The sequence below is a fragment of the Rhipicephalus microplus genome, chromosome 4 (genome assembly GCF_043290135.1).
Source record: "Rhipicephalus microplus isolate Deutch F79 chromosome 4, USDA_Rmic, whole genome shotgun sequence".
Taxonomy (NCBI): Eukaryota; Metazoa; Arthropoda; class Arachnida; order Ixodida; family Ixodidae; genus Rhipicephalus; species Rhipicephalus microplus.
The window spans coordinates 88,420,506-88,444,067 of record NC_134703.1 but is presented as its reverse complement, the minus strand read 5'-3'; the positions used below and the strand labels follow the sequence as shown (position 1 = coordinate 88,444,067).

The window sequence follows — 23,562 nt, the reverse complement described above, 5'->3', positions numbered from 1 at the left end:
TTCTCAAGAAACAACAATGAAAGTGAATATAGTTAAACTTGCCTAAAACAAACCTAAATATAACGAATTCCCAAAATATTACGAAGTTTTTTTATTTCCTGAGTAACTTCATAAAAGCACATGTATTTGTGACCTCTATGTAACATAGAACAGCAGGAGACATCCTTGACATAACGAATTTCTGCCACGAACAACCTAGGAATTTCGCCACCGATTTTGTTACTTTGGCCCAGGCATGCATTTTCCGAGGTTGCCCTGCTGCCAACTAAGCGTGAAGCAACAGCAGTGCTCTCATGGCCCCGGTGGCTCTCAGGTGAAAGCAAGCGCTTGAGTTAATTGTTGCATGTGGGTGTGCGCGAGATAGGCCTGCACCTATGAACTCGGTGTCGTCGCGGGCGCATACGCACATGTGCCCTTCTTCTCCCTCTCCCGAATAAGAAAGAGAGAAAACTAAGTCTGTGTTGGAAGTGCCACTGTTTGAGTGCTGCAGAAGTCTGGTGTGAACTGCACTTCACAGGTGAAGCCACTTCGCATTGTTACGCTTTCAGTTAGCATCACATATGTGGGGCCACGCTCCATATGGAGAGCGCTTCACCAATTAGTTCTCCGCAGTATCCGCGTAGTTGGCTCTTCATTTTTGTCACCGCGCACATGTGCATAGATTTACAGCATGCAAATGGAGTGGCCTAGGATGACGTTCAGCCCCCCCCCCTTTCTTTTCAACGCAAAAAACCACATTGTTACTACACAGGAGATGTTAGATTAGCCTCTGTGACCACAGCGGTTCATTTCAGAGGCTGACTGTCATACGCTTCGCCCTCTTTGCCGTGCGGCGAGTTTACGGGACCCTCGTGATTATCCGATTAGCTCTGGCAACAAGACGGCACCTAGAATTCAATGCAATAAATGCAACAGCCACGAACTGAAATGTTATACGAAGTAAGGCTGGCAGCCGACTCCTTCGGATTCGATATCGCAGAACTCTTAAAAAACGCCCGTGTAAGTAAATATGGCTGCTCCAGGGAGAAATGTTTGTTTCACACAATTTCTTCACATTGAAAGCGGACTGATGCATGCCGAGATAGCACGTGCGCCAGCGATCATGACCGTGCCCTTAAAATCAAAGTTCACTGTTGCAGCTCAAGTGATTCACCCCAGCCCCTTGCGTTTGTTCATGATCATTCATGACGGGTGGTTTCCTTTCTGTTTGAGCATTCGATGGCAATTCTAACACGCGGGACGATGTTATCGTATGCGTCCTCCAGGGGATAGAGATGGGCCGGCTTGTATTGATTTCTACTTCAGCAGCGGTCGTGCACTTTTACTCGCTTGTAAAAGTTACGATGCACAGGGGCATGTTATGAACTTGGACTTGTTACGGAACACGGTGGCAACAGCAAAAACCTGTTGAGGGCGTCCTTATAATTGCCATCGCAGTAAATAACGTAGTTTTTACCTCTGAATAAGTGTTTTGAGTGAGCTCTGCCTTCAGTTCTCCTTTGTTTAATTTGTGCATTTATTTTTAAAATTTTTGTACCTAACCTGCACATAACGAACTCCTCTTTATAACAAATTTTTTTGGAAGTTTGTCAGTTTCGTTATACTATCCAGGTTTAACTGTAATAGGTGCCCAAGACATGCATACACACTATATCTAGACATGGCTGCTGCCGAAAAGTGTACCCAATATACAAATCGGCAAGAAGTACCGCTGATTGACAGCGTGAGTGTTATCCTTAATGTCTTTTGTGTTTTTTTAAAAGGGAGTTATGTCAATCAGTGAATGGCCACTAGGTGAAAAAAATTTTTTTGAATGTGTACAGTGTGCTTGCTGAAATAGACAGTAAAATTCCATTGCTTTGTCCTTCTCAATATTACCACTTTGAGAAAGGTCTCTGCATCGTACTGCTATAACGAAGTATACACATACATCAGTATTTCGAGTGCTTGGTATGCTGGAATCTATATTTTTGCTTTATATTCCTCTGCTTTCATTTTACGTCACTGATAACTGTACAGCAACAAACTTTACATGCTGTGTGGTTGATGACTATGTTTCCGAGATTTAGAACAGAGGAGAATAGAATATATTTAATGTTGCTCAGTTCACTCAACAGATTCAGTAATGGAGTGCAGACAAACATGTAGATACATGCTGTTTACTTATGGCACACTGCAGCAACCTGTACGGTGATTCATGGCTATCGATAGCATAAGGAGCATTCAAAGCAAGCCTGTGTGATGAGAGCATTTCACTTTTTTTTTTTGCTTTAACCTATAAACTCAAAACAGTGAAGAACAAAACAATGAAAAAAAAAAAGATCTCTCTTACACAATGAGATCCTTGCCAATGAGGGCTGCCTGAAATTCTTCTTTACTGGGGGGCTTGCCTGTCACTCCCTGCCAACCCAAGCTGAAAAGAAAACTATCATGAGAACTACTACATGCATCACAGCTAAAAAAATAGAGAGGAAACAAAGGACTTTCCACAGTGTATGGCAGATGTCTTCAAGTTGTGTGGAGCGTACACAGCTTATCCTAAGCGCCACAGAATCCCCAGCATTCTCTTTTACACTGATGTACTTTAGCATAAGGTAAATGAGGGGGCGAAAGGGGCGATAGCACTTCTAGATCTGCACTATTAACGTTGCTTCAGTGGCCTGTAGGCCCCAATTTAAATGGCCACTGGTGTCAGTGTGGAACTTGACATACTAATACATAGACTGGCAATCACTGAAAAAGGACTAATCAGTTTTTTTTCTTTTTTGTGAAGAGACTTAGAGAAACAAATAGGTTCAGCAATAAGTGCTGTAATAAGAAAGTTACAGGGCTTAGGACAACCAGCTTTGGCTGGTTTCGGTTTCTCCTTCATCCTTCCTACCTTCTCCCAGCAGAGAGGGGTAGGCGTAGCTTTTTGTCGCGACCACGCCCACTTTCTCAACCTAACACATCAGTGATATGTCATTGGCACACAGCCAACGATCAAGCGGGGGCTTTTTCCACACGCATAGAGTTTCGTATGGATGCACTAGAGGGAACTCGAATTTTGGTGCTAGTGTCTGTGGGAGCTGCAAAGCGCGGCGCTTCAGCCAGCATGGGAATGATGGGCAGTATGCAAATTTGTCTAATCTTCTTTCTTTCGGCTTCATTTGGCTTCGAATGGCCTGCAGCCGTTTTGTCAAGAGACGACAATCAGGAAATGTTCAGCAGTTCCACCTCACCACGTCAACATTTTAAGCTCACCAACTGAAATCGGGTCACAAAGTTCTCAACAGTTCATTCTTTTAGTTGAAACAAAACCAAAACAGCAATAAACAAAGCGACAAGTGCATTTGAAGCCCACAAGCACGAAGACTAGGCAAATTTTGTGTATTACTCATAATTCCCATGGTGGCTAAACGATCACAGTGCCACAGCCCCCTATAGTTAATTTTAGGAAACTACACCTGCATAAGCATGTGCCAGCAGTGTGAGGAGAAGCAAGGTGCGAGGTGGTGGTGGTGGTAAACATTTATTACGCTGACAGAGAGGTTGCAAGGGAAACCAGCCCATAGTGGGTCAGCTTCCTTACAGCACCCTCCCCTAGTCTTGGACGCTTTCGTTCTGGCAAATTCGCTTCTTCCAGTAGTCTAAGGCTTTACAATACGACAGAGGGCAGCACAGAAAAACGAAAATGTGAACTGTTTGAGCAAAACTGCATCCCCGCAGAACCAAGGCACTGTTTCATAAGACAAAGGACCAATCGACAAGCCTAGGAGTGCATTATGGTGCCCATGGGCAAGATTTAGTCACTGCGCACACAAGGACGATTGGATAGTCGAAGAAAAGAAGTGCGGGAATGCTTTTTGGAATGGAGGGTCAGTGTGGTGCGCAGCGCTGCAATATTTGTAAAATACGATTGCCATGGTCTACTGTACGAATGAGCGAGCTCATTTAAGGGAGTCTGAGCCTGTTTAGTGGCCCTTTAATAATAAAACTGGGCGCTATCCTTAACTACTCAAATTTCTTCATTAGCATGAAGTTACTGCCCCACCTGTTACCACTTGTTTTAAGGATGCTTATAACTGGTACTTGCCCTGTGAAGATGTCCTGGAACTGGGCCTGTGTCCTTGGTATGTCGTTCGTTGGGTTTAGAATGTAGTACGTCTTGGTGGTGTCCACGTGTTGGGTGTAGACATTCTCAGCCACGTAGTGGTACTGCAGAAGCTGGGCACGCAGGTAGTTGAGTGACGGCACCCTGCTCACGGAGTTCTTCAGCAGGATTGGCGTGCTCTCCCACGGCAGCGCTTGTACGGCCTGCAATATGTAGCACAGTAGTAGAGTTGTAGTCTCATATGTGTGGGCCAATGCATAGATGCATCGAGTTATACATTGAACGAAAAAGGAGGAATTCATCGAGGACGATGCTCTTTATTGTAGAGCATTGAGCGCGTTGTCAAAAGGTTGTGGGCTTCTTCCCTACATTAGGCAAGTTCATTCTTCAACCACCACAATTCCTTTTCCATTTATGTAATAATAATACTATAGCATGTAAATCATACACGAAATTTCCCCCTATACTGTTTTGTAGCTTCATTACCTGTTGCTTTCATTGGATAGCGTCTCCTCATTCATAATGACAGATGAGTTCTGTGGAAGCCTGCAAAATTATGACATCTTCATAAATGGGCAAAGTGAAACACCCGTCCTTAGCGTGAAGCCAAAAGAAAACTCATGTAGAAGGTTTTTTTTTAAAACAGCTTCGTAAATGAACGAAAATTCGTGCTAACCCATAATTTAAAGCTGGCACAAATGCTTTTTCAAGGCAGTTCTGTCTGAGCTAATGAGGAGGCTGATCAACTACAGCTGAAGTACAACCAATAAAAAAATTCCAGATGAACACGAGTGTTTTAAAATATGCCTGCCATCGAAACATAGCTACTGGGAATCAAATTTTGGCCCCAATTCTGGCATAGTAGCACAGCCCCTAGACATTAAGCCATCACAGCAGGTGCTTTTAATGAAGGTGCTATCGTCTTTACATGCGACTGCATTATCGTACGAGATTTTATAGGACATTTCATTATAACTAATCCAATTACAGTGATCAGTGAAATGACTACAGAGGGTGATAAAGCTTGCCTTGTCCAAGATGAGAATAACCGGATGTCGTGGAGTGTCTGGGCTTGCTTTGGATTTGATGAGGTTGCAGAGAACATTGTGAACAGCATGTGAGCTACGGATCCCGAACAGCTGGCACACCGCGATGGACAGCTGGTAATCCGTGAGGTCTGCGGCCGAGTCGATCACCGCCTATATAGAATTCGAATTTGTGAACAACATGGCGACAGTTCGAACTTTGTATAGTAGCTTGTTACTTTGATTATTGAAACTATTCACAGTAATTCAGCCTGTACAGAATGTTTTATATGCATTCAAATAAAACTGCTTAATCCATTAGGCATAGCTAGTCCAAACTGACCAAACCAGCACTGAAATCAATGCTGCTTTTGATGAAAATAAAAAAACAATAAAAACGGTAAAAAAAAAAAACGGTGTGTGCAGGAAGAGGCAGCGTTTGCATAGCCTAAACAATTCGACTGGCTTGCGTAGTGTAATATTGTGCAGGCAAAAATACTCAGTCAAAGGCACATTTTGCTTATGATTCATGCATAGTCATAAGCAGTTTAATGGTACCTTCTATCTGGTCGCTGAATATACCATGATGCTGCTTTCATTGGCAAATGCCATGCATACGAGCTTTTTGCACAATGCCATTCTTGCAGGCCACGAAATCCTTCCCTGGATTTTTTTTTTTTGGTAAACACAAGAACACACTTTTCCTCACAAAATGCATGTAATTTTGGTCGATATCATCTGTGCTAGGCACGAGCCTGCAAAATTATCACTCAGCTCAGTACGTGTCACCCGATGCTGGTCCTTAGCCTGCGCACTATCACAGCTGTTTAATTAGATTTCTTGAAAATATTTACATTAACCTGCCGCGCTGTAGTACGAAGCAGAATGCCATAACCACTTGTGAGGACTCAGAGAACAGAGCGCGGACAAAGGACGGCAACAATGGCCACAAGCTCACTTCGAGTAGTCGGTTGCTGGAGCACTCCAACTTGTGTTTCGTCGCCTTGGACACCACTTGGACTACGGCGTCTCTCAGGTCCTTGTACGCACCGGCATCGACAATCTTGCCATGAAAGACTCCCTTCCAGCAGCCCATCCAGACGTTCTCGATGCTATTCAGTACGTCCTGTTCAGCATTACAAGAAATGCTCTGTTATGCAACACACAAATGACAATGAAAGAAAAACTGTTGGAACTCTCGTTTGATTTGGTTGGCGGAATTCACTAGGTGGAATTGATTCAATGGAATTCACAAGCAAACTGTATGCAATGAACACAATAAAGCTAGGTGCATGCAAACATTCTAGCAGTTCAAATATTCAAACAAATATTGCAGTACAGTAACAGTTCGAGTTAAGTGGAGTTCAAATTAGTAGGTGGCTGCTTAAATAAACACACACTGTGCCACACTGTATGGGCGGAACACAATGAAGTCAGCTGTAGACTCGTTATCGTGAATCAAGCGCCACTACACATTTGTCGTGCTTGATTTTGTAACTTAAGTTCACGGACCTCTAACAGCGAACAGAATTATTTGATCAGTCAGTGATATACCAGAAACAAGCACAGGCATGCACTCAGGTTGGCATGAATGCACGTCTGTGCAGTGAGTCTTAATGTTGTAATATAAGACTACTTGTGCTCCAAAACACGATATGCATGACAGTGCAATCATTTGCTTGTGCTTCTTTCTCTGTAACAACTTCATGGGGATTGTTTGCAGCTGGCTCTAGAGCTCCAGTGCAGCATCTAAAATTTCATCTGCGGAGAAATGCTGCTGTTTTGCATGTCTAAAAAAATTTGGTTCGGTTTGATTTTGCAACCAATTGTGATCACTCCGGGCCAACTTCTGCGTGAATGCCAAAAACCCTGTTAAAATTAACCATTGCGGATACCAATGCTTTCAAATTATCTGAAGTTTTCCCCCCATATAAATACACAGTGCTTTGCCAGGACGATGGTGTCAGTTCTAATGGACCATAAGTTCGAATGAATGAGCTTTTACTGTATTTGAACTCGCTTTGATATGAAATCAAATTATAGTAAAACCTCATTAATTCAAAGTGACTGTGGCCGCGAGAAAGCTTCGAATTAAGAGTGTTTTTGAATTAACAGAACATACAAAAAATGGGATGCAAGGAACTTGGAACTATTCAAACTAATCAGTGCTCGTCGTTTGCTGTGCCGACTAACACAGTAGTGATACACGGGCAGCATGTCGCCTGCTCTTCGCTGCGTCAGCACATCATGATGCGACAATTCGCACATTCTTTCTATTACAAATATAAATTTAATAATGGCCAGTACGATGAAGCTCACAATGTGTTTTGGCAGGAAAAAATGATCTTTGAAACTTTCGAACTTAGTTTTCGAAGTAGGTGTTGCTTGCAAGAACTCCTCTAGCAGTGCAAAGACACGAGTCAACCGGCAATCGGAGGTTCGCATACATCGCGTTTTCCGCTAAACTGTTCTTTATTAATTTGTTTACAATCACAGAAAGAATAGGTAAACCATGACTCGCTGACAGTGCGAGAAGCATGCAATAAGCTGCCCGCGTGTCACCACTATGTTGCAGTGAAACACTGCTTGTTTTCCGCAGGCGCACGTTTTGGTTGACCACGAGACCGTTTTTTTCTTCTTTTTTTTTTTGCGCTAGAAGTAGCGAGACTGAGGTGCTTCAGCTGCCACTCATTAGTATCGATACGTTGCATTGCCTTGTGGCAATTAATGGCCGTCGTTTCTGCGGATTTACGGCGAAATTGGGATCTGGAACTGGCACATGGCACACAAAGTTTTTGAATTAACCGGACTGGTGCCTGCCACCGCTTCAAATTATCCACTCTAACTTACATAGGAAAATACGGGACCGCAGAAATCCTTCAAATTAAGCAGGATTTTGAAATAACCGAGTTTGAATTAACGAGGTTTTACTGTACTAGAAATTTCAATTTATTGACTATTGATTGATATGTGGGGCTTAACATCCGAAAACCACTACATGTTTATGAGAGACGCCATAGTGGAGGGTTCCGGAAATTTCAACCACCCGGGCTTCTTTAACGTGCACCCAAATCTGCGCACACGGGCATACAGCGTTTTCGCCTCTATAAAAAATGCAGCAGCCGATTATTAGAAATTTCCAAGTATTTGAAATGATCAAACAGACGTATATTAGATTGCATGCAACCTCCTGAAAAAGTGCTTTCACTGCAGCTTAGGCATGGTGTTCCGTGAAGACATGCATCTAACATAAATCAGCACTGCTGCAAAGCCCCACTTCAAACATAAATGAATGATTAATTATCGATTTATCGTTTTTTAAAACCTTGTCGTATGGGCTCATATGCTCCGTGCAACATGCATTTTAAAGCTTGTGTATTTTACTAGTGATCACTAGTACTGTATACTGAAATTCAAATCCTGTTACTGTTGACAAAGAATGACATTCACACATACCTTGTTTTTAGCTTCAAGAAAGTATTGTGCAGGTTAGTTGAGTCACGACAAATACGCACGTTTTTCTTTATAACATGCGATATACATACTATTCGAACCATTCAATTTGGAATTATTTGAACATTTCACTATTCACTTCACACCAAAAATTTACTATTTATACATCCCTAAACACAATGCAAACAAAGTTTAAAAAACTTTTTGCAAAGGTTTAGTATCAAGTGCTCACGCTAGCTCAAATTTTCAATAAAAGCTTGCAGACTAGGTATCTTAAGAATTACATTTTTTATGTGGGCACAGTTTATAAAACATATGGCACTTTAGAGAACACAAAAAATGACTCATTTCCCATTAAAGTCGGTTACGCTGTATAAAGTGGATAGCCATTGTGAAAATCACTTTGAAGAGACAGTTAATGTTTATGTACTGAAATAAAGCTTTGATTTTGCGTTGAGCATATTCTGTAAAAGCTGATTAAAAAATAATGGAAGGTGGAAGGGGTTGGGGGCCAGGCCATAAGAGCACAAGAGATTCACCTTCATTCTCTTGTCTAAGGCACGTCGAACAGACCACCACAGAGGTGGCTCCGTCATTTTCATGGTGGCTGTGCTTTCATCCAAGATTCCCTTGAATTCTTTGAAGAGGACAGTGTGGAACTGCACGGACAGAAGAAAAGTTCAAAAGACCGACTCCACTGGTGCTTATTGGCACATTGACAGTTGCAGCAGTTCGAACGTGCAATTACACGCAGCTTTATTTGCTCCAAAATTAATGGCTCACATTCAGGCTGTCAAGTTTTCTGTTTCATATATTGCACGATCCTAGACATTACCTCTGTTAGACAGTTGCCATCATAGGCTTGTGCTTCAGTCAAACCCGTATATATACACATAAAATAATTTTGTAGATCGAATAGAAATCTTTCATGATCCCCTTTAGATTCAGTGTGTGTGTGTTCAACTGTATTGTCTTAGAAGAACAGACTTTTGGGGGAGTCGGTAATCCATTATGAATTAAACTGCGTGAAAAACGATGTTGGAAAAAACTCGCTTGTGTTATTAGTTTCTTCCTCTGTCAACGTTTTTTTTTTTTTTTCAGTTTAACTGGTAATGTATTGTGGCCACTGCAGGAAGAATGCCTCTCTCAATGACCTTATGTTCAATCATACTAGTTGCAAAACTGTGTTCCGAAACCCAGACATTCTCGTGGCGACTATGCAGGAGCCTCCAGATTGTCACATCACCTAGGAGCAGCAATACGAAATGATTGCCGTGCCAACGCCACTGAATGTGTTTCTCACAAGCTGCGCAATGCTGCGTGCAGCAGTGGCGTTGTCCCGAGCGTTTTATAGATTATTTTTTCATCAACAGATGACACGACAATCGGCACAGACTAGTGACTTCAGTCAAAAGTGTGTTTGAATTCTAATACATTGGGCCAATGGGGAGTTTCCCAATTCATATGACTGAAAGACTCTGATCTTGAGTGACCAGATTCCATTTTATGCCTGCAAACTTAAATTATCTCTCAGTTTAATTCGCTGCTCCAAGACAGAGTATCCTATTCCTTTGGTAACCGTTTCGTTGCTCTAATTGACCACTGGTTGATTGTTCTATGTCTCATGTTGCCAGCCCAGATCCATCTCTTATTATGCCTTTCATATTTTGTTCCAATGCATGCTTTGCGGTTCTTAATGTGAAAAAAGTTCCTCTGTCATCCTCCAAATTTACGTGTCGCATGCTTGAGTACTGGTGGGTCTTTTCAGCGCCTGTATTGCGTGTAAGTATGCTCTTGTCTCCTGAAATTTGCACAGCATTTCACAGATTGTGGATGCTTTACACCTGTGTGAATGCAACATGTAAACACAGCGGGTGAATAATGTGTACCCTCCCATAACATCAAACTGCACCTGCAAGCAGCTGTGTATGTACCTGCTGATCGGATGAGCCACTGAGCTTGACCATGATCGGTGCCTTTCCCTTCCTACACTGGCAGACAAACAAATCGGGTGTCAGGGTGACACCACCGGGGCCCTTTGTGAGAGACTCGGCAGCTGTCACCTGCACTACAGTCCAATCTGAAATATGCAAAGGCAATCAACAGCTTGGTGTGAGAATAAGTTTGACAATAAAAGAAGGCAAAGTTGTGCGTGACCAACAGTGGGTCACAGAACAAATGCGCATTAAGGACATCTTAGCATAAGTTAGAGTCCTTCAATACTTTTTCTAGTCATGAATCTCCGGCAAAAGTTTGGTAAAGGGACAGGAACAATTGCTAGGGGCGCCCTCGCCCACGACAAGGCATCGAAGCGGCCTCGGCGCTGCAATTGTACAGCACGTGCCGAAACTGCGAAATGTTATTAAATGCACCCTTGAAGGTTGTTTATGTCTTCAGAGTGAAGGAAATTCGGCAAAGCTCTAATACAGGGAAATTGAGCATCGAATGGGACCTTGAAGGTAGAAATTTGACGGCCACAAATGCATGCTGTTTCCACTGCAAGATATGCTACCACTATAAAAGCATGCTTATCTTTTTCCTGATGCATCTCAGGAAAATTTGTGGACAATCCAGAGACTCTGGTGGGTCTTAATGTGTCACGGAAGTGCAGTGGTTGCAACCCTTGACAGCACATATCCAATTTCTCAGGCTATATACATTCGGTGTTAGTATATAAGATACATATCTTAGAACAGCCTCATATTAATCGAAACAATAGCTAGTTTGAATGAATCAGTGCTTTTAATTTAGCAAGTGATCACTGATGAGGAAAAAACAATACTTCATACGGCTTTTCCCAGGTTTTCGTGTTTTGTTTTCCCAGTCCTTTACTTTGCTGAGTAGCTTACTGATGCTGTGTTTTCCTCGTCTTTCTTTATTGTTTTTACGTTTAAGGCAAAAGCTTTACATGCCTTCTCAACCGTGAAAATTGACCCACTGCGTCTCGTTCCGGCGCCCTTGTAATGTGACGCAAAAAATTATCTTCTCCTGCTCATGACGCATTGATATCGAAAATTATCTTTTTGCACTTTTACAGCTTGCGCAAGTTTTGTACAGTTTTTTGGTGCATCCTCTCTTGTGCTGTCACCATAAAAAGCTTCAACTGGTAGCGCTGAAGTCACCTTTCCAAGCAACAGATGTGTGCTTTGGATTTTTCAGCTGTGTGGAGCTGCATATAGCCCCGTCTGTTTGGTATGCCACTTCTACACTTTGGTCATCTCAGTGCCTGTTCAAAAAAAAAAAAAAAAAACACAGCGAGCATTTCACTCATCAATCGAGCTTCTCTATAACTGGCTTGCAACAAAGAAGAGGCGGCCAGGACGCTCACTTTCTTTAACAGCGTCATTATCCATGGCAGCTTTGTCAAAGCGACTCATGCACAGCGTTGATGCAGCCTCAACAGTCTTCAGCTCAGCTGAGGGTTCCCGGCGACATTTGATAGGCGGGTGAGCTCTGAACCTTTCTGCACTAGACAAATATGTTGGGAGACCGTAGAAAATTTTTGGTACAGCCTCTGGCAAAAGTTTTGGAACATCGTGCGGCGTCTTCACGACTCCTCCGATTAGCCACTTGTGCACACCTAAGATCTCACTCTCATCGAAGTGCTTTTCACACACACTCACTTGTCAGAAAATGTGAAACCACCAGTTTCGTGTCACGGTATAGGATACTTGCACTTTTTCCGCTGTTTGCTGTCTAGGCAGCCAGAACATAGACACCTTTCCATTATTTCCCTTGCAACCAAATCGACAACCATGTGTGACTCTTGTATGCGGCATCCTTTTCTATCTTCAAGCACAATGCGCACAACACCAAACATAAAACCAAACATAAAATGAAAACGGTGCTGTGGTGCGACCGCCGTCTATCCGATGCCCTCCGTGGGGATGCAGCGCCGTGCCGCAGCCACCCCATGCTGCGCACAAAGCTCTCCCATAGAGTTACGGCGGAGCTTCATGACCAGTAAAGGCATTTTTCGAAGGACTCTGGCTAAAAGCAAGAGAACATGTACATGAGCAGGGAATGCGATGTAAGAAACCAAGATAACTGCTTGTCATTAACACTAATCAGAGTGAACATTGGAGGAAGGGAAGGCGCACCAGGGTGAGGCAGAATGTTAGGTGGGCTGATGAGTTCAGAAGTCTGCGGGCATAACATAGCCGCGGGAAGTACAGGACAGTATTAACTGAAAAAACATGATAGAGCACCTTGCCCTGAAGTGAACGTAGTCGGGTCGTTTATCATTGCAATGAATTAACAGCCTGAACTCGTAAGCTTAACACATGAGAAATGCAACAACATCAGTGAACAGTGTGCTTTGAGGTACGGTGTGCCCGGTGCTATTATCTTCTCAACCTTTAATTGAAGACTGCAGAGATGATTTGACAATAGTGCACAAGGAAAGTACCCTCTAAATTCTTTTTAAGGCTGCAAACATTTCAGAGATGTACTAGCATATTTTCAATTTTGTTTTGGCATTTGCATTTGATTTGGTTGATAAGTTCCCCCAAACAGACCTGAAGCTCCGCTCTTGCAAGTTGCCCAAGAGAACACCGGACAACATGACCAACGCAGTCACTGCCCAGCACCTCCACCAAATGAGACGAGTTTTATTAATGTAACTAATTCGCAATGAGGTCCCGACGAAAAAGGACTGTACAGTAACACTGTGCAAGGCTGACAAAGGTGGCAAAGGCTCTCGCGCAATCAGAATGCGGGTCTTTCCGTCCTCTTTCAAAGCACATACTCATCTGTGCATCTGGTCCTTTACAACAACAGTACATATGAGGCTCCACTATTTCACAACATACCACAGCCTTATAGGATCAAATGGATTCCAAATTGCATAGCATTGATATAAAAACAATGGAGCTGCAGAATAGCAATAAAGCTCCACCTGTCAATTTCTGCACACTAAACAACCATTTGATGCGACATTTGCTGTGTCAGCATGTAGGTTTGAATGTCTATAGAAAAACTGTCAGAGTGCCTGCATCATAAACGATTGCTGCTCACCAGCCGGTAGAAGCTCATAGATATCAGCGAGCTGCGTGGTTTTGAGCTCAGACAGCAATCTGAAACTGAGAGCTTCTGCCTTGATGACATCCTCCTCGCTGAATGCGAAGTCTTGAACTGCATCATTCAATGCAGCAGCCTTCTGCTTTCTAGAAAAAAAACGTGCACAGTATCAGCAATGCAGCTCTCTAACTGTAGTGTATAGATCACTGTTAGGACCACACTTGAATTTTTGCATCAACATCTATTTTATATTGATATACAGTTGAACCTCAATTAAACGAAGCAATTGGGACACTTGAGCCATTTTGTTAAATTGACAAGTCTGTGAAAATGAAAAAAACTTTTATCTCTTCGAAATTTAAAAATGTAACGTTGCAACAACCAAAAGCTACTGGGTCATTGTTCTTGCCAGCAATCTACTCCTGTGTGGGTGAAAAGTCCACGAAGACGTCCCTGCCATGGAGCTGTTCATGTGACCGGACATAAGGGCATCGTGCCTGGCCGATGCAGGCCAGAAACTCAGGTGAAGTAATGACAAGCAAATGATATATAGAGACACAGAATGAATAGATTATGCAAGCAGACAAATCCAGAAAGTTGCAAGTAGATAATTAGTGTCACAAAATCATGATGCCAATTACTACCACCCGTAGCACCATCCGGTACTTAAAAGTGCCGTCGACAGTCAAGTCCATCGCTCAATGCTCCATGCATGAGTGCTACATGCGGCCTGAACAAACAATCTAGGGCCATGAGAATGAGAAGAGCGTCTAGACATCTTAATGAAATGATGTTAGAGCTTGCTTGAAGAAAAGCCTGTCTGCAAAATTGCAAGAAAATCACTTTTTTTTTTTAGTTCGGTACTTTCGGAAAAACTTCGTTTATTGTGTTTTTTAATTAATCCAGTTGGTTTAAATTGGTCGATAACGTTGAGCCCTATGGGTGTATGCTGGGGAATTGAAATTTTTTTGTTAAATGAGAAACTATGTAAAAGCTGGTTTTGTAAGATCGAGTTTAAAGTAGTCTACTTGCACGTAAAAACTGCGAGCAAAGAAACCGTATGACCATTAACACCATCAGAAGTTTGAATTTCACTAGTCGAAGTATCAACTGCCTTTTCCTTCTGCTATTAAACTGATATTACCGAAAAGCCAGTCACTGTAGTTTACTCTCCTTTAATATGATGCACTAAAGTGAAACTAAATTGTTTTAAATGGAAAAGTTGTTATTTGATAACTTTATTGTCGATATAGTAGCAATCAGAAGTTCATTCACAAAAAATAAAATGAAAGTCAAAATTGTAAACGCTCGCACACCCATGCCACTGCATGGGTGTGTGAGTGTTTAAAATTTTGACAAATTTTTATCTTAAGGTAAAACAGAAATCTTTCAAGGCAGTGGCACCAGATTTCCATCCAGGAGATTTTTATGGAACTACAGCTGTAAAGCTTCACTGCCCGCCCTTTCTAGAGTTGCGATTCTGAAGAGGAAAAAAAAAATGGGAAAGAGGCACATAGCTAATTCAGATCTGTGTAGCATCAAACAAAAATTTCTCAAGAGCCAGTAACTTGGTGATATTGTTAGTGCACAGCAATGGACTCTACACAATATTGATACAAAATTTTGGAAATTGGCTTAGTTGAAGTTCAGAACTGGACATGACTTGCAGTTGTGCCAATGCTAATAGAATAAATATTTATTATTGCACTAACTTGAGCTTCTTGTAGAGGCAGTTGAGACCAATGTGTTGCAGAGTCACTGAGGATGTCTGACTAACGTACCAAAGAGAGGCAGTCTTGTGGTCCTTGCTGTGCCTTTCCTGTGGACACGTGTGCAGCATAAGCAAGCTTCAGAAAAAACACACACGAACAAAAATAGAGGAGTAGGAAAACACTGGGATCGTGCAAATAGTACAATTTACATCCAAAGCAAATAGTAGTCTGGATGAATAATTTTGAACTGAATTCAAATAGTGTATTATTTATCGCAAATTCTGAAGAAAAATGAGCATAAATGTGATGACCTAACTAACCTCAACAACGTTTTTCAAAATTGAAACAAGTCGTGTGCAGACGCAATTCTTTTTTTTTCAAAGGGAACTGGAAGCAAGTTTTAATAGTAGCAGCAGCATTTCACCCTCAGTTCAAAGCAAGTGATGACCTGTAAAATAGTTTACGTGTAATATTTACTGTAATTTGAGCATATAAGCCGGCATAACAAGCTTTGAAACTTAAATAATCAGGTTCATCAAGGTGAGGGCAATGTGTTCATTTTGCCTTGAAATGGGGGTTCGTGGCATTGCGGATTTCCCCTGGATAAGTGCATTCAAAGTATAGCAACCCTCCACTGCAGTGAAACCACCTTTACAGGGGGGCCACATACAGTTTGTGTGGTTGTTTCGAATACTTCAAAATTTCGTAATTTAAGATCTTGTCCTAGCAAATTCAAACACTGTAATATTCGTTTTATAGTCGCACAAACCTAAAAAACACTGATATATTCCTTAAAATCTAGATAACCTAAGTATTCTCTTTCCTGCCCTTTCATATTCCCAACCCTCATGGCAAAATATTTCAGTCATCGCTGGACACAGATCCAAAGTGCACCTTTTTTGCCCTCCCTGTGTTTTTCACACATATTCTGCTTCAATCTCAGTTTGATTAAAGCAAAAGCTCAAAAACATGTAAATAATCATAAATCTGCCATCAACAGTTATTAAATTTCTGTAACCCACGAGACTTTCCTCAATCACGTTTCCCTACTGTCCTTGGTTCGCCGACAAACATGCATTTTCATTGTCTGACTAGGCTGAAAAAATTTTAATATCAGTCAGAGTAATTATGACGTCGGCTTGCAATTCAATCATCCAAGTTGGTGCAGTCCAGGCATGATGTGAATGCCAGACAGGATGTGGCACACAGCGAATCATGAATATACGATAGGACAAAACAACCTACGACGCAACGAGTTGGTTATGCGGATAAAATTGTCAGCGCTTGCCTGAAGGTCCAGTAGATGCATCATTGTTCTGCTCATCTCGGCATACAGAGGGAATGGCGGAAAATGAATGATTAGCTCAAAGGCTTTGTCGAGCAGTGACACCATGTCATCAAGTGCTGAAACACCATACAGGAGAAAAAATATCAGTGCGTGCTCAAAAGATATACAAGCAAACAAGTGCAAAATGTGCCAGTTCAGTCAAAGTCAAATCCTAGCATGAAGCTGCAATTTTAGCATCTTATAGTGCACTGGTAATATTTCAAAAGCAACCACTAACTAGCACCTCTGACTACCAGGTACTTGTCCTTTGACAAGAGCTTCGCAGGGGCTGCACCAGACTTTTTTACTGGCAGAATGAGAAGCACCAATGACTAATGAGTGCCTTCAAGAGGGGCAGGGAGTCTGTGAACTTATGCATCGTGTTTTGACCCTCCTTGTCCTCGGGATGGCGAGCAGGGGGTGCGGCAGGCAAGAATTTTGAGGGAGCTTCCTCCTGGCCCCTGGAGCTTCGCAGTGGCACAGCCAAGGGCCTAGGGACGGGTGACATGCCATAGTTGTAAGGGAAGTTTAGGGTTTTCTCGTACTGAAACGAGCCCACACGATTACAAGGCATGCCACGGCGAGAGACTCCAGATTATTTTCACCATCTGGAGTTGAAAAATGCTCACCTAAATCTTAGTGCTAACTTCTTAATCTCATCCGCCCACCTAGCTGCCTGTCTTCCCCTCATATGCTTGCCTTATTTTGAAATCCAGTTTGTTACTCTCAACCCTTTTAGGCCTAGTGATCTCAATTTGAAAGATAAATTTTGTAGGCTAGTCAGCAGACATCAGGTAAAGATAAAGCATTGTTCCTCTTGAAGAGCTCATATTTAGCATGGGCTCTACACATGGTACCAACCAAGTACACAAAACAAGTGGGTCACATGTGAAAAAAAAAAAAAAAGCAATTGCTCTCTTTGCACTATTGTGCACTTGCGCGTAAGCGGGGTACTTATTTTACTATTGCGCAGAAAACTTTGGTTTCGGCTGTTAGGTTTTATGCTGTCTCACTGAAACAATTTTTTAAAAGAAAAATGAAAGAAGTATGTGAATTTTACAAAATTACCAAATTAATTTGGCCACAAATTACTTTTGATTAAAAATTGACCACAAATTTTTTTCCCCTCTTTAGACTACAATGATCACACACATCTACAATTGTAAAAACCAATAGGCTACCTCAGAGCGGTGGGAAAAAAGAATTGGGACTGAAAAAGTTTAATGATCAGCGCTACACTCCATGTCCATTTATTGCATATTTTGATTAAGACGTCCTTCACATGTTCCCTGCCCCACCCTGCTCTCTTCATTTCACTGAAGGTTAGATGTACCATTTTCTTTTCTATGTCTCACTGTGTCATTAGCAGCAAGAACAAGACCTGGCTAATTAATGAAGCATGGCAGAGGCCTTTGCCTTGTAGTGGGCGTAGTCAGGCTGAAGATGATATCTGAATGCATGAGTTTTGAACTTTGGTCCTGTCGAAATGAGACCATGGAGAGCGGAAATGGAACCCCGACTTCTTTGCTCAGTGGAATGTCGTCGTCGTTAAATTGCCAAGGCGGGCAGTTCGACTTTATACAAGTACCGCGCTACCAAAATCACATGCATACCTTGAGGTTTGCAAGATGCTAGCTGCTCTTCAGTGAACGGTGAGTTGTGCTCCACGTACGGAACGTCCTCAACCAATCTCGGTTGTCTCTCTTGCAGCGAGAACCGTGCAATCGAGGCAACTGCCTCCTCTTCCTCATCAATTGTGTTGAGCAAAGCCGTGGAAGCACCTGGCACACTGTTCGTCGGTGCCTGTTCACTTGCACTTTCATCGCTGGCTCTCGTCTCCGCATCTTTGCTGCTGCTCGTGGACACCAGATCAGTCTTTGCAGCTTTACGCTGGGCACGAACCTTGCAAATTATTGAAAGAGATGAACGAAAGGACACAAATACTTGAGCTTGATGCGAAATACATGATGCGAAAACATCAGATTATTTGTTCCATCAAATACTTGTGAGATATCCTCAAAAGACCCGTGTAAAATTACAGCAACATTGAACAAATTATATTGAGCTTTTATTCAACCCCAACTTGATGTATACCCTTCGTGCACTGGGACTGGTGCCCCATCGCATGGCCTTCAATTCAAAGCAGACAGTCATTGAGAGCTCAAGCAGAACCTAATGCTCACTAGCACACAGTTTATTGGAGTCATGAATTGCTGTGCAGTCAATTGTATCAACAGGTACATGCCGTGTCTAGTGGGAAGGCCGTTTTGCAGTTTCTCGACTTGTCCCTGCTTTAGAGAACAGCGAAATAAGTGGATCACAACTGTATGACATAAAAAGTGTTTGGTTCCTTCTCCCTCTGCGTGTCCGCATACTACCACTGTTTGCTTGAATTGGTCTGAGACACCACCTCTGCAGATGCAAAGGTCTTGCATGCTGTTCCTGCTGCCATAGAGCTCAGGAAAAAAAAAGAAACGTATGCAAGGCATTTTATTTCAGCTCAAGGCTGATAAACCATTTTAATGGGCTTTAACTATTAACTTGCCATCTATCTTTCACAGCTTTGGGGAATGCAATGAGAGATCAATTAGTGCGTTGCTGGGTTGATAGGACAATCAGTTAAGGGGCGAACTGAGTTACGTAGAACATTACCGTAAACACAACTAGCTGCGCAGCAGAGCAATGTTCACTCAGTAGGATCAAGCTAAGGCGTTGGTTGGTTGGTTGACCCTTATTTAACTGGCGAAACTTACCATGGGGGATCGGCCATAGAATGGGCGGTGCCTTCTTACATAAATAAATTCGTCTATAACATTGAAATGTTTAGCAATAGATCATTTTTGAAATAAACAATTAGTTCAATTCACAAAAAAAGAAGACTGATGTTGTTAAAGGATAAGCTTGATTTAAATAGTCTTAGCATTTGATTTGTTTTGTCTCGTGTAGTAAATCGCATACGACATTGGAAACGCTCCTGTGGCTAAAGCCCAACTCTGTAACCTCAAAGGCGAGAACCACTGGAAGTGATTAATTGAATCCCATCATTCGGAGTGGTTCGTACAGAAGTCTTTTTCTTTGATTGGTAAACAATCTCCATGGTAGAAAGAAATGATACGGGGCATAAAGTAGAAGAAATACAGGGTAAAAACAAAGCTTCAAGAATACTGTAGCGATAGATGCGCATGTCAATGTTTCCGAAAAGCAACATAAAACAACGCAAGTGGTTGTAGTGATTGAGAGAGCCGTGCCGTTGCATTCAACGCTTTACAAGGTGAAGCGAAAGACGAAACGGGGCTGTGGCGTCCTCTTTGGCTGAAATCGTAGCGCCTTCTCTCCCTCGATCATGCCTCAAGTTCTTAGCATGAGCTGCGTGATCACAGAGGTTTAAGACCATGGTCATGAGTGATGATGATGCTGCAATGATTTCAAGCAGAGCACTTCACAAGACTCAGTGGCTGAAAATCGCCGTGGCACGAAGCCTCAACAAACGAGCATGCCACCTGGCCACTCACCATGATTTCCACGGCGAGTGTCCGTGGAGCAATTGATATTTCTAAATGCTCTGAGCATTTCGCAAGTACACTCATACCTCATTATAATGAAGTTGAAGGGGAGCCACAATTATTTCGTTATATCCATTATTTTGTTATATCAATTATAACAGTTTGTGCCAATGTATGCTCAGATTGGCGCACACCTATAAGCATGCAAAGAAGGAAACCGCCTCGCAGCCTGATGTACCGCGACGCGACCATGCAAGCGACAGAAAATAAACACAGTCGAGTCTCATTAATTTGAACACGCTCAATTCGAACTCGCGCTGTGGTCCCGTCAAAGCTATGTGCATTCCAACAGGGGAAAACGCCCTGCAATTCAAACGCGCAAGCACTTACAACAGTTAATTCGAACATACCGTGCTCCGAAAATGCTCTTAGCATCATGCCCGATCCCGCGGCGGCACCTCTCAACGCTGCGTACTTAAAATGAAAAAAAAAAAAAAAAAAAGAGAAAAAGACTGTGGCGGATTGTTTGCCCTCTCTCAAATGCCGATCTGCGATGCGCCTGTGCCACGCTTCTCCCTTTTCTATCTCTGCGCGTAGAGACCCTTCTCCTTTCAAGGCCGCACACGGAGAGAGAGGAAAAAAAAGAAAGCTGGCAAGGAGAGTCCTCCTTTCTCAATACAGAGGGTAGCAGCGGAAATGCAGTCATTGCCGTTGTCTTTAGAGAGTGTTGGCCTTGGACTTAGCCGCGCGCTACTATGTTTTGCAAACCATGTGCGAAATTGATCGACTCGCTCCAAAGCAAACGTGTGCAGACGCGCATCAACGATTACTTCAATTAATGACAGATGTGCTCTGATTTGTGAATAAATGTAAGTCTTCTGAAGCTTCCCCATCGTGTGTTCTTATAAGTGAGAGGCAAATCGCTTTGCACCGTGGCACCGCTTCTCGGTCATGTGACCCGCTGAGCGCTTTCTCAATCCCCTCCGCTGGCTGTGTGAGGCGGAGGGCTTTCCCGAACGAGCGTGGCGTGGCTGTAAGGTCGGCGCGGGAGTTTTGAAAGAGCCGCGCCGAACGAGCGTCAAGCTCCGCAGATAACGATATACTTAACACACAATGGTCGTTTTTTTATAGACTAATTTAGTTCGTTATGTTCATTTACCAGTCAATTTTACTTAGTTAAAATGAGGTTTAAAATGCATGGTTCTCAATGAAGCTTTCAAGGGGAATTTCATTTACTTCGTTATATCCATTCTTTCATTTTATCCCATTACATTATAATGAGGTTTGAGTGTACGCAGGTAGTGGACACACACCAGTATTATATTAAGTGTGAAGGAATGGCAGTATTGCGACTATTATGAAGTAAGCATCTCGCATTATACACACCTGACGCACGCATTTAGCCGTTAGTACTGATGACAAGTAGCAAGGCACTCACTCACGTGGAAAACGTGGGCGCTTTTTTTTCCCATTTACTCATGGTGGCATTGCAGAAGAATGTCTCTCTACGATGTCTTCAAATCCTGCTCAAAGCACTAACGTGTTGGCCATGGGCACTTGCGCCAGACTAGCTATCAAAGCAGTGAGACGCTGATGTCTTCTAACATTCCCGACGTTGCACGCTCTCCGCACAAATGGTGCTGTTCGGGGCTTTCAAGGCGTCCCCCATAGGTCCTTAATGGAGCGTATAAAGTAAGTATGTGAGGTTAGTTCATTTTACTTCATGATGCAAGAGCAGCTTGAGCTTAGACGAATATACAGTAAAGCTAGTCAACTCAGAGCACGCATGGAGGGTGAATCACCGCAGATTTGCTACACAACAGAGCAAAAAAGCGGCATTCACAGACAACTCAAATGAGACTGCGCTGTCTGCACATCTATCTAGATCTATCCCTCAGCGACTTCGTTTTGACTTGATGCAATGCAAGCACAATGTCCCAAAACTTGACTCTGTGAAAGCCGTTGAAGATGAGAGCTTTATGCATCAGTTCACATGCTGTCACAAAACTCACTTGCTAAACAAAAATTGTTGAATGATTTGTTGCCAGCCATCTTATAGGCAAAAAAACTCATCACACGTGTTGTGGTGTTGGTGCCTATAACACACTATAAAGTAAGTATTCAGAGAAGGTTTCAGGCTAATTAAAGACAGTTTTTCAAAGGGGTCCCAATGTAAACGAAGTCGCAGGATGACAAAAACTGCGGCTTTTACACTGCTTCTATGCAAAAGTAAGTACAGAATTTATTTATTCACAAGAAAATGAAAATGCGTTGATGGAACAGACATTTGTTTGTTTTCTGGATGCTTTTGATGGATTGATTGATATGTGGGGTTTAACGTCCCAAAATCACCATATGGTTATGAGAGGCGCCGTAGTGGAGGGCTCCGGAAATTTCAACCACCTGGGGTTCTTTAGCGTGCACCCAAATCTGAGCACACGGGCCTACAAGATTTCTGCCTTCATCGGAAACGCAGCCACCGCAGCCAAGATACGATCCCACGACGTGCGGGTCAGTAGCAGAGTACCTTTGCCACTAGACCACCGTGGCGGGGCTTTTGACACTTCTGGATATAGTTATTTTGGCCATTTTTGCCAGTCACGTAACAGAGAATTAACAACCTTTTACTGTATTATTGACAACAAAACTGATAAGGACCAGCGCTAACTTCAAATAGTATTGGCTTGTAGTGTATTCACTGGCTGCAGTTATGTACTGAAGGCTGCACGTTAGGTGAGAAATTGTGACGCGCCAAAACACAAAATGACAGCAAATGCAAATACCGCAGAGGACAGAATAACAACGGCAGTTACAACCGGAGGACAAAATAACGGCCACCTAGTTGTGCCTAAAGTAGATGTTTCATAATATGTGTTAAATGACCCCTGCAAGCATGCTTCTCCCTAATTGCCTACAATCGCTGTCACCATAAAATATATTTGTGCTCACAAAATGGCACTGTTTCGATTGACACTTTTTTCAAGCGTTTCGCACTGAATCTAAAGGTTGCATAAGTTCAGGAAGAAGAACACGCAAGGTCCAAGTCTCAAGGTACAAATCGATTGCACAGTAAGTACTTATTTGAGCTCTGTAGTCTGTCAATTATATTCAGCTGAAAATATTCTTTTAATATTTAGAGTCAAAATGTCGATGGGAAATACTGAGAGCACGTTTTTCTGTCCTGTTAAATATTGTCGCGGTTCAACGTAAGCAGTTCACCGCGGCAATATAAATTGAATCTCAATTTTCGCTGTGTACACGAAGTTGGATATTAGTGCCACATTTTGCACAATGCAGTTCAGTACGGGTATTTCTGCTGAACCTGCACCTACGCGCAGACTCGCTTGCTGGATTCCGTGCCGACCAATTGTGCGCGCCCGCGCCGCGATCTCCGGCGTCAGCGTAGCTCTGGCCGGCTAGGCTCGCCCTA

At 42.7% G+C, this 23,562-nt stretch overlaps 1 protein-coding gene across 2 annotated transcripts in view; it reads right to left on the bottom strand.

Moving 5' to 3' along the window:
- The window catches only part of Sse (extra spindle pole bodies like 1, separase), a 62,969-nt gene that overhangs the window by 4,364 nt on the left and 35,043 nt on the right, over nucleotides 1-23,562 (bottom strand). For both annotated transcript variants that reach the window (XM_075893296.1, XM_075893294.1), the window contains exons 17-26: nucleotides 18,243-18,531; nucleotides 16,591-16,706; nucleotides 15,303-15,409; nucleotides 13,588-13,736; nucleotides 10,506-10,651; nucleotides 9,111-9,230; nucleotides 6,077-6,244; nucleotides 5,122-5,292; nucleotides 4,076-4,296; nucleotides 2,333-2,413 (exon numbers count right to left, since the gene is read on the bottom strand). In XM_075893296.1, the coding sequence (XP_075749411.1) occupies nucleotides 2,333-2,413; nucleotides 4,076-4,296; nucleotides 5,122-5,292; nucleotides 6,077-6,244; nucleotides 9,111-9,230; nucleotides 10,506-10,651; nucleotides 13,588-13,736; nucleotides 15,303-15,409; nucleotides 16,591-16,706; nucleotides 18,243-18,531 (1,568 nt within the window). The remainder of the gene's footprint in view (nucleotides 1-2,332; nucleotides 2,414-4,075; nucleotides 4,297-5,121; nucleotides 5,293-6,076; nucleotides 6,245-9,110; nucleotides 9,231-10,505; nucleotides 10,652-13,587; nucleotides 13,737-15,302; nucleotides 15,410-16,590; nucleotides 16,707-18,242; nucleotides 18,532-23,562) is intronic.